This window comes from Daphnia pulicaria, chromosome 1 (genome assembly GCF_021234035.1).
Source record: "Daphnia pulicaria isolate SC F1-1A chromosome 1, SC_F0-13Bv2, whole genome shotgun sequence".
Taxonomy (NCBI): domain Eukaryota; kingdom Metazoa; phylum Arthropoda; class Branchiopoda; order Diplostraca; family Daphniidae; genus Daphnia; species Daphnia pulicaria.
The window spans coordinates 11,769,213-11,784,121 of record NC_060913.1 but is presented as its reverse complement, the minus strand read 5'-3'; the positions used below and the strand labels follow the sequence as shown (position 1 = coordinate 11,784,121).

General features: G+C 44.5%; 3 protein-coding genes across 8 annotated transcripts; 1 reads left to right on the top strand and 2 right to left on the bottom strand.

Moving 5' to 3' along the window:
• Positions 1-96: 96 nt before the first annotated feature.
• Positions 97-3,340, top strand: LOC124320755 (mesoderm induction early response protein 1-like). Of its 3 annotated transcripts, none has more exons than XM_046783641.1 (7): positions 97-169; positions 360-396; positions 462-601; positions 768-1,223; positions 1,294-1,569; positions 1,674-2,154; positions 2,231-3,340. In XM_046783641.1, exons 1-7 carry the CDS (start codon positions 158-160, stop codon positions 2,416-2,418), a joined length of 1,590 nt encoding a protein of 529 aa, XP_046639597.1. In that variant the 5' UTR covers positions 97-157; the 3' UTR covers positions 2,419-3,340. The 3 variants fall into 3 exon arrangements, with proteins under 3 accessions (XP_046639597.1, XP_046639595.1, XP_046639594.1); XM_046783639.1 differs by having other exon boundaries at positions 714-1,223; positions 2,234-3,340; XM_046783638.1 differs by having other exon boundaries at positions 714-1,223.
• On the bottom strand, positions 3,216-10,206 carry LOC124320756. 4 transcript variants are annotated; one of them, XM_046783642.1, is made up of 7 exons: positions 9,359-10,206; positions 7,448-8,040; positions 6,423-6,992; positions 4,318-4,469; positions 3,951-4,180; positions 3,349-3,802; positions 3,216-3,246 (listed from the first exon to the last, which is right to left on the bottom strand). In XM_046783642.1, exons 2-6 carry the CDS (start codon positions 7,473-7,475, stop codon positions 3,667-3,669), a joined length of 1,116 nt encoding a protein of 371 aa, XP_046639598.1. In that variant the 5' UTR covers positions 7,476-8,040; positions 9,359-10,206; the 3' UTR covers positions 3,216-3,246; positions 3,349-3,666. The 4 variants fall into 4 exon arrangements, with proteins under 4 accessions (XP_046639598.1, XP_046639599.1, XP_046639600.1 ...); XM_046783643.1 differs by having other exon boundaries at positions 9,558-10,206; XM_046783644.1 differs by having other exon boundaries at positions 9,778-10,206.
• Positions 10,207-13,420: 3,214 nt separating this feature from the next.
• On the bottom strand, positions 13,421-14,755 carry LOC124329130 (mitochondrial import inner membrane translocase subunit Tim17-B-like). Its single transcript, XM_046788166.1, has 4 exons — positions 14,595-14,755; positions 14,252-14,351; positions 13,985-14,177; positions 13,421-13,913 (listed from the first exon to the last, which is right to left on the bottom strand). Exons 1-4 carry the CDS (start codon positions 14,615-14,617, stop codon positions 13,738-13,740), a joined length of 492 nt encoding a protein of 163 aa, XP_046644122.1. The 5' UTR covers positions 14,618-14,755; the 3' UTR covers positions 13,421-13,737.
• Between the last annotated feature and the right edge of the window lie 154 nt (positions 14,756-14,909).

Sequence of the window (14,909 nt, the reverse complement as noted above, 5' to 3'; positions counted from 1 at the left end):
AGAAAAGTGAATAGAAATTGTTTTTCCAATCAATACATTTTTTTTTCTCATAGCTTGGTTCAAAATCGGCCGATTTGAAAAATAGTTTACATTCCGCGCCTTTTAGAATATTAGGCGCGTTCCCATAGCCCCATGATCCGCGCAGTATAGTGATACAATGGCGGACTCGGTAAGTGGCTTTTTTCGATTCTTGCTTTTTTAACACTAATTATTAAGTAACTTTCAGTAAAAATTGTTTGATTAGCGACAGCTAATTAAAATTCAAGTTCTTATTACCCTTGACAAAATATATTTCTAAATTAAAATGCCATCAGTGTTTGAAAGCGCCGAATCTTAACTCTACGTGTTGTTGTTTTCAGCTTTTGAAAGACGGGGAGCAAAGCCCCGAAAAACCAGGTATATTATTATGTAAGTGAACTTGTGATTCGAGATTTTGACATTCTCTTTATTTGGTTGATTAGGTGATGGGGACCAAGAGTTTGAACCTACAGCTGAAATGCTTGTGCATGACTTTGATGACGAGCAAACACTAGCAGAAGAAGAAGCCATTGCAAGTGCTGGTGGAGAAGATCCTCAAAACGAATTGAATAATTTACAAAAAGTAATTATTTCCTTTTAAATTGTTGTGTGGGATTGTTTTGTTAAATTTCGAAAACCTGTTGACACCATGGTTGTTGGTGGTTAACCACTAACCGTTTTATCACACTAAACAGCTACATATCCATACTCAGCCAAATTTAGCCTTGACTAAATTGTCTTCTACACAGGAGTCAGACATGCCAATCGAACAGCTACTAGCCCTCTATGGTTATGGAGACAGAGGGAGTGGTGCTGCTGGCGGAAATGGGGAAGTGGCTGCACCCACGGATGCAAGGCTTCCTGAAGAAGAATTGGAAGAGGACATGGAGGAAGATGAAGAAGAAGATGATGACGAAAGTCTAGAATCTGAAAGCAGTTCTTCTGGGAATGCAATTTCTAGTAAAAAAGACTTGCCTGCTGAAGATCCAACTGCACTTCCGGAAGAAGCGGCACTTCCTGTCAAAGCCAGTGCTGAAATCAAACCCCGATCCGACCTTCACCTCCTCTATCCAAATGAAGAGGGTAATGTTCCAGAGGCAAGATTGCTTCGCTCATCTGGAACGGCCGGGGCCGCCCCATCCGACGAAGAAGCTGACGAAGAAGACGACGTTGACTACGCACCGGGTGAAGACGAATGGCGAAAGGTAATTAACACAGTCCAAATTTCAGCTCAAATGTCATTTACTCATGCTATTTGAAATTGTATTTTTTAAGACAATCATGATCGGTTCAGAATATCAATCCAGTGTTCCTTCCGGATTGAGTCCTTATGACAACATCCAGACGGTGCCTTATGAAAACGAAGACAAACTGCTGTGGACTCCTTGGGTCCTCGACGACGCCACCACTGACGAGTACCTGCGTTGCTGCGCTCAAATCCAAATAGAACTCATGAAAAGCAAACTCCCCACGTCTGCCAACAAAACCCAGCAGACTCTTTATTCGCTGGGCAGCCTCCCCATGGGCGCTCACACGAGAGATGACGAACAGGTCAGTTGACGATCGTTTGACAAGACAATTGCAACAGGGGATCGCGAAAATCTGTATTGACTTTTCTGCTCATTTTCAAACGTCAAATGTTGACACGGTTGCAGGCATTGCATCAGCTGTTGCAGTGTGGGCACAACGTCGAAGAAGCGGTGCGGAGGCGGAAGATGAGCAACGTGACGCCGTGCGACAACGTTTCCCTCTGGTCGGAAGAGGAGTGCCGGAATTTCGAGTCGGGTTTGCGCGTTTTCGGCAAGGACTTTCACCACATCCAGCAGCAGAAGGTGCGGACGCGCTCGGTCGGCGAGTTGGTCCAGTTCTACTATTTGTGGAAGAAAACGGAGCGTCACGACGTGCTGGCCAATCGGGCCCGACTCGAAAAGAAAAAGTACGCCCTCCACCCGGGCACCACCGACTACATGGATCGCTTCCTGGACGAGCAGGAGTTGCAAGGCACAAACGCCACCGCCGCCACCACCCATCACATCACCCGCGAGCGGAGCAATTCGCGCAGCAGCTCTCCCAACGTCCACTCGTTGATTTATGGCGACCCCAAGCGATTACGAGTGGCCGTCACACCTCCTGCCGGTAATGAGAATTGCAATTGGAAAATTAATGAATTCACGCACCATCGTAACGTTTGAAATGAAATTTTATACCTCAGCAGGTGGTGAAGACGGGGCTCCGAATGGATTGCCCGTGGCCGGTGACGAGGCCGGACTTTTGGACGGCGCCGACGAGAGCAACGGACAAGTGTTGAGCGCGGCGGCGGCAGCGGCTGCCGCCGCCGCCACCGTGCTCCCACCTCCGTCGGATGCCATGACTTCTTCCAGTCGAGACCTGATGAGCTGATTTCCAATCGTTTGTGTCCACTTTTTACACAGACCACATTTTTTTAAATTATTCCCGTCGCGCACTTTTTTGATTCCACGTATATCTCGGCAGTGTCTCCTGTTACTGGTAACGTAACACACACGGAAAAAAACAAAAACAAGAAAATAAGAAATAAAGAAAACAAAAAAGGGGAGAGGAGCCTTTCAATTGTGTTAAATGAAAGAAGAAGAAGAAACAAAATAACTGAAGTGGTCGGACCCAACCTGCTGTTTTTTTTTGTTTTTTTTTTCAACAGCAGGTTCACTTTGAATTACAAATGTGGGCTCTCGTGATTTTCGCTTTTCTTTTATCATTTCTGGGACGGTATCGGATGTGATCCGTCATCATTTGGCCTTTTGTGGCCGTTTTATTGTTTCTCTGCTGCCCACTGGTTCGGCTTGTGACTGTGCCAGCCGGTAGGGGTATGACCGAGTATGATCAGCGTTTTGTTGTGTGTCTGTGTCTGTGTGTGTGTGTATCTGTGATTGTGTGAGTATGCGTGCGTGCGTGCGTGTGGCCGAAAAACTTCTTCTCATTCCCACCTTCAATCTCCGCTGGCTCCTTTTTGACTCTGATTTTATTCCATTTCATTATTATTTTTCTGATATGATATATTTGTGCGAGAGAGAGAGGAGGGATTGTGGGAGGAGGAGTTAGGATACTGGGCGGGGGGCATTACCATGTAAATTGGTAATAATGATCGGATTGTGTCGGTGGTGTGTGGCAATCTTCGAGTGTTGTACAGCCGACATCTTTTTTTGTTGTTTTTTTGTTTCTCTTTTTTTTCCCAGCAGCATGCAGCAAACTCTTAAAAATACAATCGGAAATTTGTTTTCCTTTACACATGACAAATCTTCACCCGAATGATTTTTGTTTTAAATTAATTTTTTTTTTCTCTCTTTTACTTACATTTCTTTGGGGGGTCAGGCCTCCGTCAAATATTGAAATTTGTGGTTTTCTTTGGTATTTTGGTTAGTCATGATTCGCGGACTTCCAACTGTATAACTCGGGCCGGGCTGTGTGTGACGACAATAAATCGCCACGTCATCTACTTATTTTTAATTTTTTTTTTTTTTTTCACGGAAGCCGAACCGAATCGAGGGGTGTGTGTGATGGGCATAGGTGCAAATGAGTTTTCGTTATCACGGCCACTATTGAGGTAAATACGTAAAGTTGTGGCGATGGCAGTTATATGTGGACAAAATAGTCATTCATCTTTATTTTCTATCAGCTCCCTTCTAGCACGTTGCTGGCCGGCTGCTGTTGTTGCTGCTGTTGCTGCTGCTGTTCCAGATCACGGACACGACCCCAGCACCTCATCAGAAGGCCTCTGGTGGTCTGCAGCTCTTGCATGAGCCTCTGCCTATTGATTGGACGGTAGGTGAAATGAGGTAAATCAAATGATAATCAAAAGGGCGTGAGAGGAGATCCATCTCTGGCCGCCCGGTGTCGGTCGTATCAAAGAGAAAAGACAAAAATTCAAAAGGGGCGTGACTGTCTCTCTCTCTTACTTGCTAATGGAGGCTTGGAGCAGACCTTGGCGGGCCAGGTCCAGCTCGTCTTCGGCGTACAAGAGCCGCTGGTCGAGCCGCTGGAGACAGCGGCGCACCTGATCCAGCTCCACCTGCGTGAACAACAGTTCCGTCTGCGTCTGCTGGAGCTCGGCCGTTAACCGCCGCAATTCCAGTTGTCGCTGCTGGAGAATTCGGCCGAGGTCGCGCATGTTCCGACGGTGGACAAACTTTTTTTTTTTTTTCAAAGAAACAAAATTCCGGATGAAAATTCCGGATGAAAATTCCGACATGTTATTTTTAAAAAATTTTTTTTTGGCGCCCCCATAAGATTTGAGATAAAATTTTTTTGGGAATCAAAACTGACCGGCGATGAGAACGGCGATGTGGGTTGTGATGAGGCGATGTCGCGCAGGTCCTCGATCAACCGGTCCAGTTTGGCCGTTTGGCTGCCGCCCAGGACGAGTTCCTCCTGTTGCTCGGCCATCAGACCCCACTCGTCCAACGTTTGGAGTTTGGCTGGTCATAAGGAAAAAAGAAAACAAAAGCAAAACGTTGTTGCATCAGAGAGAAAGAAGAAAAAAACAAGAAAAAAATTTCAGATTATCGAGAGGGCATTTCGAATGGCTATGACCGCCAACACAAAAATATTTTATTCGACGATAAATCAAGCTGCGCTGGATCAGCGTCTATACTTTTTGAAGACCCACAGGCACTTGTCTCTCTCTGCATCTATTGTTTGAACGGAACCCAAAAGAGAGAAGAGAAGAGGACGCCGAGAGAAAATGAAAACGATCGGCGTCCGCGTCCATATACGGCAGACTTTGAAGTTCTATTATCAGACGGACTGATCGGCGCGGTCAGCGGCGGCTTGAATTTATGACAAACCAAGGCCGTGAAACCAATGCGCCGAAACCCGCGTCTATACAGGCTGGTTCGCTCTATTGCCTCTATACCCAAAAAAATCTCTTCTTTTGTTTTATCCCGCAGATTTATACGCGTCGAAAAAAGCTAAACTCGACACCGGGTCGAGGATCCAGCGGCAGGAATGCTGCCTCTATAGAAACGTTCGTGTTTCAACGTGTGTATGCGCTGTGTGACCTCTGCCGTCTCCACATAATGAGGCTGCAGTATTTTGTCAAGAGTCAGTTATATAGGTGCTGTGGGTTGGGCGGCGGATGGAATAGGAGGGGGAGAGACTAAATGGGCACATCCACACACACAAGGGTCGCTTATGTATGCCCCGTTCCAAATAAGGCGAAACACGCCGTGCATATCTGCGCGGCGCTAACGGCCCAACAATCGGCCAGCTTCTTCTTCTTCTACTCGACTCTCATTTTGTTAAAAAAGAAATGCGCTAGAGAGAGAATAAGATGTGGCAAAAGAAAGAAAAAATGATTGTGCATGACTCGCCCCTTTTTCTCTCTCTCTCTCTATTCCTTTTAGAATCAAAGTCTGCACTACTGCACACGCCTAGTTTTGATTTGTCTTCTTCTATTTCGGATTGAATTATTTTTTTTTTCAAATCTTTGGCACGCAACGAATCATCTGATCTCTTAGAGCGCACGCTCATCCTTCACCGCAACTCTTTCGTCAGCTTCTCTGCCGTTATCTGATTTCGGGATTTCTCTTTCTATTCCCCCCCCCTTCTTTATTTTTTTACTTGATTAATTATGCAGTGGAGGATATTCTCATTTTTTCTCTTCGTCTGGCGACTTAATACGGGCCTTATTTCATATCCAGTTGCAGTTTTTTAAAAAGAGAAGTTGAAGAATTTTAGCCTGTTGACTGGGATAGGTTGGGCCATAGGCCAGCGGGCGCCTCCAGCGGATGTCTGTAAATGTATGTCTAATCTCTAGGGCGCAAGTGAAAGATCTCGCATCTGTTCCCAGCACCAAATAGCATCAGAGATGACCGTGACGATTCAAAAAACGAAAGCGCCAAGAGCCAACAACATAACACAGTTAACACACGGGCCCCCGTCATCTCCATTTTTTTTTTTTTGGGTTGTTGAAACGACATGAAAACGATGACTGAAGCGGCATCATTACCAGATTTATGGCCGGCTATTTCCACATGCTAAACGGTCATATTTACTATCTAGAGAAAATTGTAATTGAAGCCTGGAGATTTTCGTGATTAAACCCGCAAGTTTCCCGCCGAACAAACAAACAAACGTGTGGAGCCTAGGATTCAAGCTCTTTTTGCTGGAGGTTTACCACATTTTTAACAGCTGATTGTATAGCAATTGAATTCTTTAGATTACGTACTTTCATCTGTGCACAAAAGAGAAAAAATCGTGACGTCTCACATTTTTCTCCGTGAGGGGCTCGACTGCGCTGACGCCATTTTGGAAAAAGTGCCAGTCGATTTTATAGTTAATAAATTCACGCCAATCTCGTAAATATTACGCTGATACGGACTCAAAATGAATTGAAATCATTCAAAGCCGATAAGGAAATAATAAATGACCTTTGAGTAGAAGATTTTCCTCTTCGGAGAGTCGCAGTGCGGCGTTCAATTCGCTGGCCAAATGACGTAAGGCGCTCATCTCTTCGTGATCGATGTTTTCGGGAGTCGGCGGGTGGTGGTGACGTTGAGCCGACGGTGGGCCGGCCGACGTCATCCGGAAGCCCGTCGTGCCAGCAGCAACATCCTTTTGCTGGCGTTGCTGCTGCTGCTGCTGCTGCGTTCGCCGAAGATGGGCCGGCGGCGACGAGATGATCATGGCCGGCACGTCGGCTTCGACCAGGACGTCGGGAAAGCGCGGAATGGGCAGTGATGAAGACGGGATGACTAGTGCGGACGGCGGGCTGGTGGCCATCATCGGCAAAGATTCGCCGCCCAGATTCAAATCGACGGGCGACGTGCGTCGCACGCTGCTGGTGCTGCTGCCGGAAAACAATTGACTGGGCGTCTCCTTGTGATGATGGCCCATCATCCGGCTCCCGCTGCTCGACCTCTGACCCGACCGCCACGGGAAGAGCCGGTTCAGAAATCTCGACCGCTTAGTCCCGCCGCTACCGCTGCCGCCGCCGCCGCCTATAACCAAATTGAAATCTAATTAAAATCAAAGAAAATCAATTCGTCCAGATCTTTTCATTTAGCCGAAGGAGAGAGAGGCTCAAAAGAATGCTGTCGCCGTCCAAAAATGGAGAAAAGTATGAGCCGGATTTTTTTCGAAATGCCTGGCACGCGGGATTCTTTTTTCATTAGTCGAAAAATTTCCCAAAAGACAAAAGTTCTATAGAGGAAAGACTATGTGGTACAATTGACGAAAAAATCTCAAAAAGAATCACACAATTCCAGTGTGTGCTGCTGCTGCTGAAAGACGAGTTTGACAAGATCTAGACGGAGATAATAAACACACCCGTGTACAGCAAAGTCCGCCGTGTTGACAATGTTTACAAAACAAGACGGAAGAGAAGGAGAAAAACCAACAACGGGTATACACAGCAGCACACGTATATGTAGTATATTTATATATACACACAAACCGGAAGAATGTTGATGGGCAGCAGCCATTCGTGTCGAGCCGGGTCCTGTTGGCGATGAAGAAAAACGGGAAACGGAACAAACACTTTTTTTTTTTTTTCTAATTTCAATTTCACGCTCACCCCCAACACACACGAAAACAACCGCGTCAATCGTCGTCTCTCTTTCTGGTGTTTTTTTGGGGGGGTTGTTTATTCTCCTCCCTATCTACGGATCACTATCTCAAGTCACACTTGTTTTTCCTTTTTTTTTCGTTTCTTTTGTTTCTTTTTAAACTTTTGACGAGTGCGTGTTTTCCCGTTTCTATTTTTTTTCTTTTCTTCGTCCAGCAATTCCTTCTCCTATTTGTTTTCACGTTTGTCAACGCTGTTCGGCTATCGCTCTAGTTGTTGTTGTTGTTGTTGTGTGCGGATCGTGTTGTACGAGGTCTGCTGGATTGCCCCTCCGCCAACTCGGCATCGCGTCGACGCCGATAAAGAAATGGGCCGTGCGAGAAGTTGCGGGGGGAAATTTGACCGACGAGAGGAGAGACAGTCGATCAGCACATTCTCACGCCAATGTCCGTCGTCGTCCGATTCCAGTTAAGCCAAAAAATCTATAAAGAAAAGACGAGAATATCAATAAACATTTAAGAGCAGCCACACACACACAACTCCTCTCCCTTTTTCTCTTGTGTACATGCCCCCATCCATAAAAGATTTTCGTTTTTAAGTTTCCGACAAAAATAAAAGGGGAAGATACATTTGAAAAAAAGGAAAAAAGACGGAGTCGTAAAGCTTTTCGTTGCGGGTGCGTGCCGGAATGAAGAAGAGTCGAGTGCGCGCGCGCTCGCGCATCAGCCCGAACGCCGAACGCGCTGGAGGGGCTGCGCTTCTGCTGCTGTTCAGTGTAACAAGTCGACAGCAGGAGCAGCAGCAGCAACCGAGAGAGACAGAAAAAAAGGATAGTGTATAACTCCTAACCCTCTTTTAGAAAAATCACGTAAAAAAAGAAGGAGGAGGAGGAGGAAGACGGGGAGTCACTTTGAAGTGGGGTCCATTGAGACTCTCGGCTTCAGAAATAATAATAATAATAAAATAAAAAAGAAGAAGAAGAAGGAAAGCGCCTTTCTGAGAGATGTATTGAGCCTGACTGCTGCTGCTGGTCTCTCTCTCTCTCTCTACAGTTTCAAACCCATCCCAAATAACGATGCGCTGCTGGGTAACAGATTCTCGAAAGTCGTCAATGACGCCATAGCAAAACCCCCAAAAGGGTTCGCCCCAGAAGAAGAAGTTGTAGTGAGAACTCTCCCAATCCGCTGTCATCTCTCTACTTCAAACACACAAGTGCTGCTGCTGTTACTTTTTTTTCCTGTCTCCCCCCCCCCCCTTATTTCTTAGTCGCCGGATATATATACGGGACGCCCATAATAAACTCGATTCCGTTACGAGCTGCTGTGTCAAATCGCACAGAGAGAAAGTATCGAACGAAAAATAGAAAGTCCTTACAGAAAACTAAAGAAGAACTTTGGCAGATCGTATTTTTTCCCCAAGAAATAAATTGCAAAAGTTAAATTTGATTCTATTTTGACTAAAAGAAGAAGAAGCGTCTGCCGTCGTCGTCATCAGGTCGGGTTGATGAATGAATGAATGATGCAACACACGACGACGGCGACAGATGCTGGGCGCCACCAGGAACCGGCGATTTTATACAACCAGCGGAAGTGTGTCATTAGTTATAGGGCGTCTATAAAAGGATTAGCTGATGCGACCATAGAAATCATAAATCGTGTGCTGGGCAACTTGAACAGTTTGACGAAGAGAGGCTGATAAGGAACGACACAGACCGTGTCGAGATCAATACTATGTGTACATCCATAAGACCGTCGTTTGTTATGTGTACATAATGCTACATTTTGCTATCCGTATGTATACCAGTGGGGAAATGCGAGCGCCTCTGGTCGTAGTAGAATTTCCGATTGTTTTCTCTCTTTTTGAATGGCGTGTGTGTTGTGTTGTGTTGGATGTATCGAATGTCGAACTTTCACAAATGCTGACCGCCGAAATTCTTATTATTATTCTCTCCGGTCCGATAACACAAACAGACGCACACGCAAGGTGCGCGCTTCCTTACCGTTGGGCCAAACTAATAACCGCGCGTACAACGAGGGACGGATAAATAACCCGACACGCACACACACACACACACACACACAACAATAATTGCGCCGCCGAGTGTAGTAGACGCACACACAAACACTTTCCCTCGTGACAATATCACGCCCGAAGGCGAACGTTGGCAACCACGCCAGCACGCACAACTTTGTCGATTTGTTTTTTCTCCTTTTTCTCACCTTGGACGAAAATGAAAAAAAATTATTACAGGAATTTCGCCAGCACTAACACAATTACTACAATTGGCGAGAAAATGGCGACCAGACTCTCATCACGGCCGCATGATGATGCTGATGATGGGTCGGGATTTGGCGTTGCACACAGTCTCGTCCGCTCTCTCTCATTCTCGCTGCTGCTGCTAGCTCCCTCTTCGGAATAAAATAAAACAAGTGATGTGTTTTAATACGCAAATGAGCAGCTCCTCCCGCAAAAAAAAACAAACAAAAAAATCAAAAAGGGAGAAGATGAGAAGAGAGAGCGTGATTCAAAGCGGCCCGGCGGGAGGCAGCTCGGCTCCTCGACTGAAATGCCGAAACAGCCAACCGAACGCACGGAGGTGATGGCGCCGTGTGTTTCTCTCCCGTTTCTCTCTCTCTCTGTGTGTGTCGAGGCTCCGCTATTGACTTTGAATGGATTTTCTCTCTCTCTCTCTTCCCAACGGACCGCCCAGTTTCAAGTCCGTCTCTTTTCCCTCTCTCTCTCTCTCCTATTCCACACGAGATATTCCGCCCGCTATAAAAGTTCAACGCAGTGGAAACAGCGCGCACACACACACGTCTACTACACCGGGGGGGTTATATGCTGCGGTAGAGAGCCTATAGGAATAAGGAGGTCTCTTTCGCATTTTGAACCATCCGACACACGGCGGGACCGCGGCCGCTTTCACGCACATTTTTTCGCCAGTATATACTATGATAATGCTCAAAAGGTATATAGGCTGCTGCTGCTGGCCAACCGACGTCGGGGGAGCGACGGGCCGCGAGTCGTCGTTCAGACACACACATGCACAGTACAAGCAGAGAGAGAGAGAGAGAGAGAGAGTGGGTCGTGCTGGGAAGATGTTATGTACTCAAGGCCGCAACCGTGAGCGTCTCTAACTGAATCCGAAATCCTTGGCGTGACGCCCGTCTCTTTCGCACCCGTGAGAAATCGCAACCGACCTCTTTTTCTTTCTTTTTTGACAGAAAAATCTAAATTAGACGCAGAGAGAAGAAAAAACAAATTTCTGTATGTGAGGAATATCTGGACGACGTGTCAACAACAGCTGTTTTGAGACTCATCCCGCGTGTGGCCAGCCGCACCAACCAATTACACACAATGAAAAAGGGAAGTTTTCACGTCGACACACGGAAAAAACGGTTGCTCTACTTTAAACAGTTGGAAATATAACAACACAGCAGGTTGATTCGACTGCTGTGTGTGTAAAATAACGTATTCCATCAAAACTTTCAACAGGTGTTGAAACAAAAATACGTACGAAATCTGCTGGGCAAGCTTTATTATTACGGCATTTATCTGGCTGGCGGCTAGACATTCAAATTGAGTAGCGTTGGGCGCGCGTGTTTGTTTCCCGATTAACTAAAAAAAAAATTCCTTTTTTTAAATGTTATATGTATAGCCAAGGACAGAACCACCTTCCTAATTCGCTCCATCAAGTCGTTTGCGGTGGTTTAAAAAAAAATTAATTCAAAATTTAAAAAAAATATTGAAAAAAGAACCAGCAAACTTGTTCGACATATGGAAGAAAAGTGACTTTTCTTCTTTCGAAATGCGTTTGAGTTTCTGGCTTTGATTGAATATCGGTCTATATATATAATGTATATATATTCCGAATGAGAAGAAAAAAGGGATTGTGTGTGTGTGTTCAAAAGAGGTCACTTTCTCAATTTTCAAAGGCCAAAATAGAATTTTGTTTAGGAGAGAGAGAGACCGCGCGTTTAAAAAAAAAAAAAAACGTTCGGGGCGCTAGTTCGATTAGTTCTGACAGTCAGTCAAGCAAATGACATTCCGTTCATCTTGTATACGTATTATATGATTATATATAAAAAAGCTGACGTCATTTCGACTCTCGGCTCTCACAACACACTAATACCACTGCACGGTACCCCATCCAAAGTGATTTTCAGAACCCTACGTATATTGATGTCGATGATGATTGACTTGTTTATACAGTGGAGAGAAATATTTATTTGGACAATGCCGTCAGATCAGACCACCCCGCGCGCTCGGCCGATTTTCAAATTTGTTCTCTGGTTGGACACAATAAAGGCCGTGACATCACAGTTCGTGCCTATTTTAAAGTGTCGGAAAAAAAAGATGATGAACAGGGAGATATTATCAAAGTTGTAAGAGGTGCCGCTTTGATTTGTTTCTGACCCAGTTCAAATCCAAGTGAACCGCGCGCGGCCATTTTATATATTCGTTTAGACGCCGCCGACTCCAACCGGTTTTATATTTTTTCAAATTTTCCTTGGGGGGGAGTCTGTCAGTGGTGCACTTGCAGACGTCAGCTCGTTGAACGATTACACCTGATTGTAGTTTTGACGTTTAAGGGCTTGATTGACTGTTCAGTGCATATCTCTTAACCAACTACTATCTTTTCAATCATTAAAAGTCTGGCGTTTTTCGATCCTTGTTTTCCCCCCTACCGATCGATCGTTGTTGGATAAGAAGGAAAAAAAAACATACACTAATAAAATAGCGACGTAATAGATTGACACGTAACACAAGAAAAAAAAAAACAGAAAATAAAAAAGATTAGGAAGAAGAATTTGGGACCTTTGTCCTTTTTTAGGCCCAACCGAAAAAAAGCCATTGTGAAATTTCCCTTAACATTATTATCACCGATTTGTATATAAGGGCCTAATAGAAAAGGTCCAGCAGTGCGAGACGAGGTTTTATTTAAATGTCAATATATAATCAAGAGTAAAATACACGATTGTATTTGGCGGTATAGTATAAGGCCCTTCCTTGTTTCGTTATCCAAGTTCCCAATCAGTGAGGTGAAAAAGTCTATAAGCGTGATCGTGGGGGTGATGGTGGACTAACACACACACCAGGGCGTGACCTTAATAATGTCGTGGTTGCCGATGCGAGACGGACATTAAGACTTGGAAAATAAAAAAAAAAAATTACAAGAAAAAGGAAAAACATTAATATAGAGGTTCCCGTTTCTTCGGGGGGTCGATATAACATTCCGCGATAAAAAAAAAGAAGAATCAAGAAGAGGAGGAAAAAAAGAAAAGAAATACACGCGGGAGAGTGAGGTAGGGTTTCTTTGGCCCGTTCACGCGTTCATCGACTCATCGGGAACCCCCGAGGGGGTCATTCTTTTTTTGGGCTCCCCATCTTTTGGCCTCGGTCTTTATTATGTACTACACGGCACGTGATTTGCATAGAGACTTGGTAGTGTGGGTAGCCCTTAAACATAATATTTCTCTTTCCCCATATGATTGTTATTGCTCCGGCGACGCGGAGGCCGCTTTGAATTTCGATTGACCGCCACGACGCCGTCTGACCTTTCATGGTAACCAGTTACAGTTTCGTCTCCGGTATCTTCTTCGCTCTCTCTTTTAGAAATTACGTCTCTTCTTCTTCAACAGTTTTCCTTGTCCTATAACAGGCCAGTCTCTCCATCGTCAAAACGATGAATGCCAACAACAACAACAGTAAATTCCTTTTCTATTTTTTGTTTTTAGAAATCCTAGACGTTTGAAGCCTGGCCGTTTTTGTTTCTAAAATTTTGTTGAGTGTAAAATGGTCAAGACACGAAACAAATTTCGCGCGCAATTTAGGTTAATGTTTGTTTTTTTTTTCGTTTTGTTGGTGGTTCTTGTGTTCCGTTTATTTATACATTTGATTGAGATGCGTCAAACAGCGGCATTTAAATGTCAGTGTAGCACGGCAGACAAAAAAACAAGGGAAAATGCCGGGATAAACGTACGGTACCAAGACAAAATAATTGGGGCTGCGTGATGGTGAGCCCAATCAATTAATATAAATCACTGACTCGACTATCGCGTTCTATGGCGTGCGAGCACTACCGACGAGGAATTTGAGGATGAATAGAATCAAGTCTGGGGGGAGAAAAAAGGGAACAACTCAAGAAAATGTCTAGCTAAATTGTGATCTTTAATTGGCTATTGGTATTGCTGGTTTCCGAACGGAGGCGATGAATTCATGGGTTCTTCTGTGGGAGGTCCCATTGGTCGGAACTGATCAGCTGTCATGCGCGTAAACATAATTCCCATGCCTTCAATCAAGGCCAAAATCAAACCGCCAACAACTGCACTGCCAATCATGGCACCTGCACCATCTGCAAAACACAATTAGTTGTGCATTAGTTTGTTGATTGAAAAATTGTTAAAAACTGAATCTTGATTTTACTTCTAGCGGCAAGGATACCACCAGTGGCAAATCCACTGATGATTGAGTTCCAGGGATCCTCTTTTTGACGGAAGTACACTAGTGTGCAATCAATGGTGGAAAACATTCCACCCCAAACTGCGAAATTTCCACCAATAATTGGTGCTCGTTCTTTGATGGCGATTATACTGCCAAATGCTCGCCTCTGGAAACCCTGTAAATTTGCAATTCAAAATGGAGATGAGTAAGAAAAATACTTTGACAAAAGAAACAAACTTGTCAACTCACACTTGGGGCATTTCTGAAACCTTTGATGCTTTGGAAGACAGATCCGCCAATAGCTCCCATAGTGAAGGCTCCACCACAGTCATCAACAATCCGCCAAGGGCTGAAAAATTTGGCAAAAAAACAAAAAAAAAACACAGTTAAGAACAAAATTCAAAAGTAAATATTCGTGGTCAGAGTATGACAACTAAAATGAGATGAATTGCACTACAACGTAAGATTCACACGCTGCTTCAACTTCGTCTCACTACCGGCAACGAAATGCTTAGATTAACCAATAACTGTCATATTTTCACAGGTTTTTTTCACTAATCTACTTCAAAGTAAACACAAAACTAATATTCACCAAGGTTCTCTTTGGTACTCCATGGTTTAATTTAATTGATTTCTGCGACTTGAAAAATTTCAGCACAGAAAATGAGGAAGAACGACTGAAAAGGAAGAACGTCGTCTGCTAGATTTCCATTCTAATGCACACGTGCTGTTGCCTGATCACTGGCTTCAATCGATTGCGTCATTTCTCATTTGTTTTCTTCCTTAGTCCCTTTTAAGACTTGATGTATTCTTACTGCATTAATTATGTATAGATAAATATCTAATGACACTTTTTTCAAGAGCCGAATTCTTTATTTTCAGATTTGACTGTGTAGTCATAGAAGTT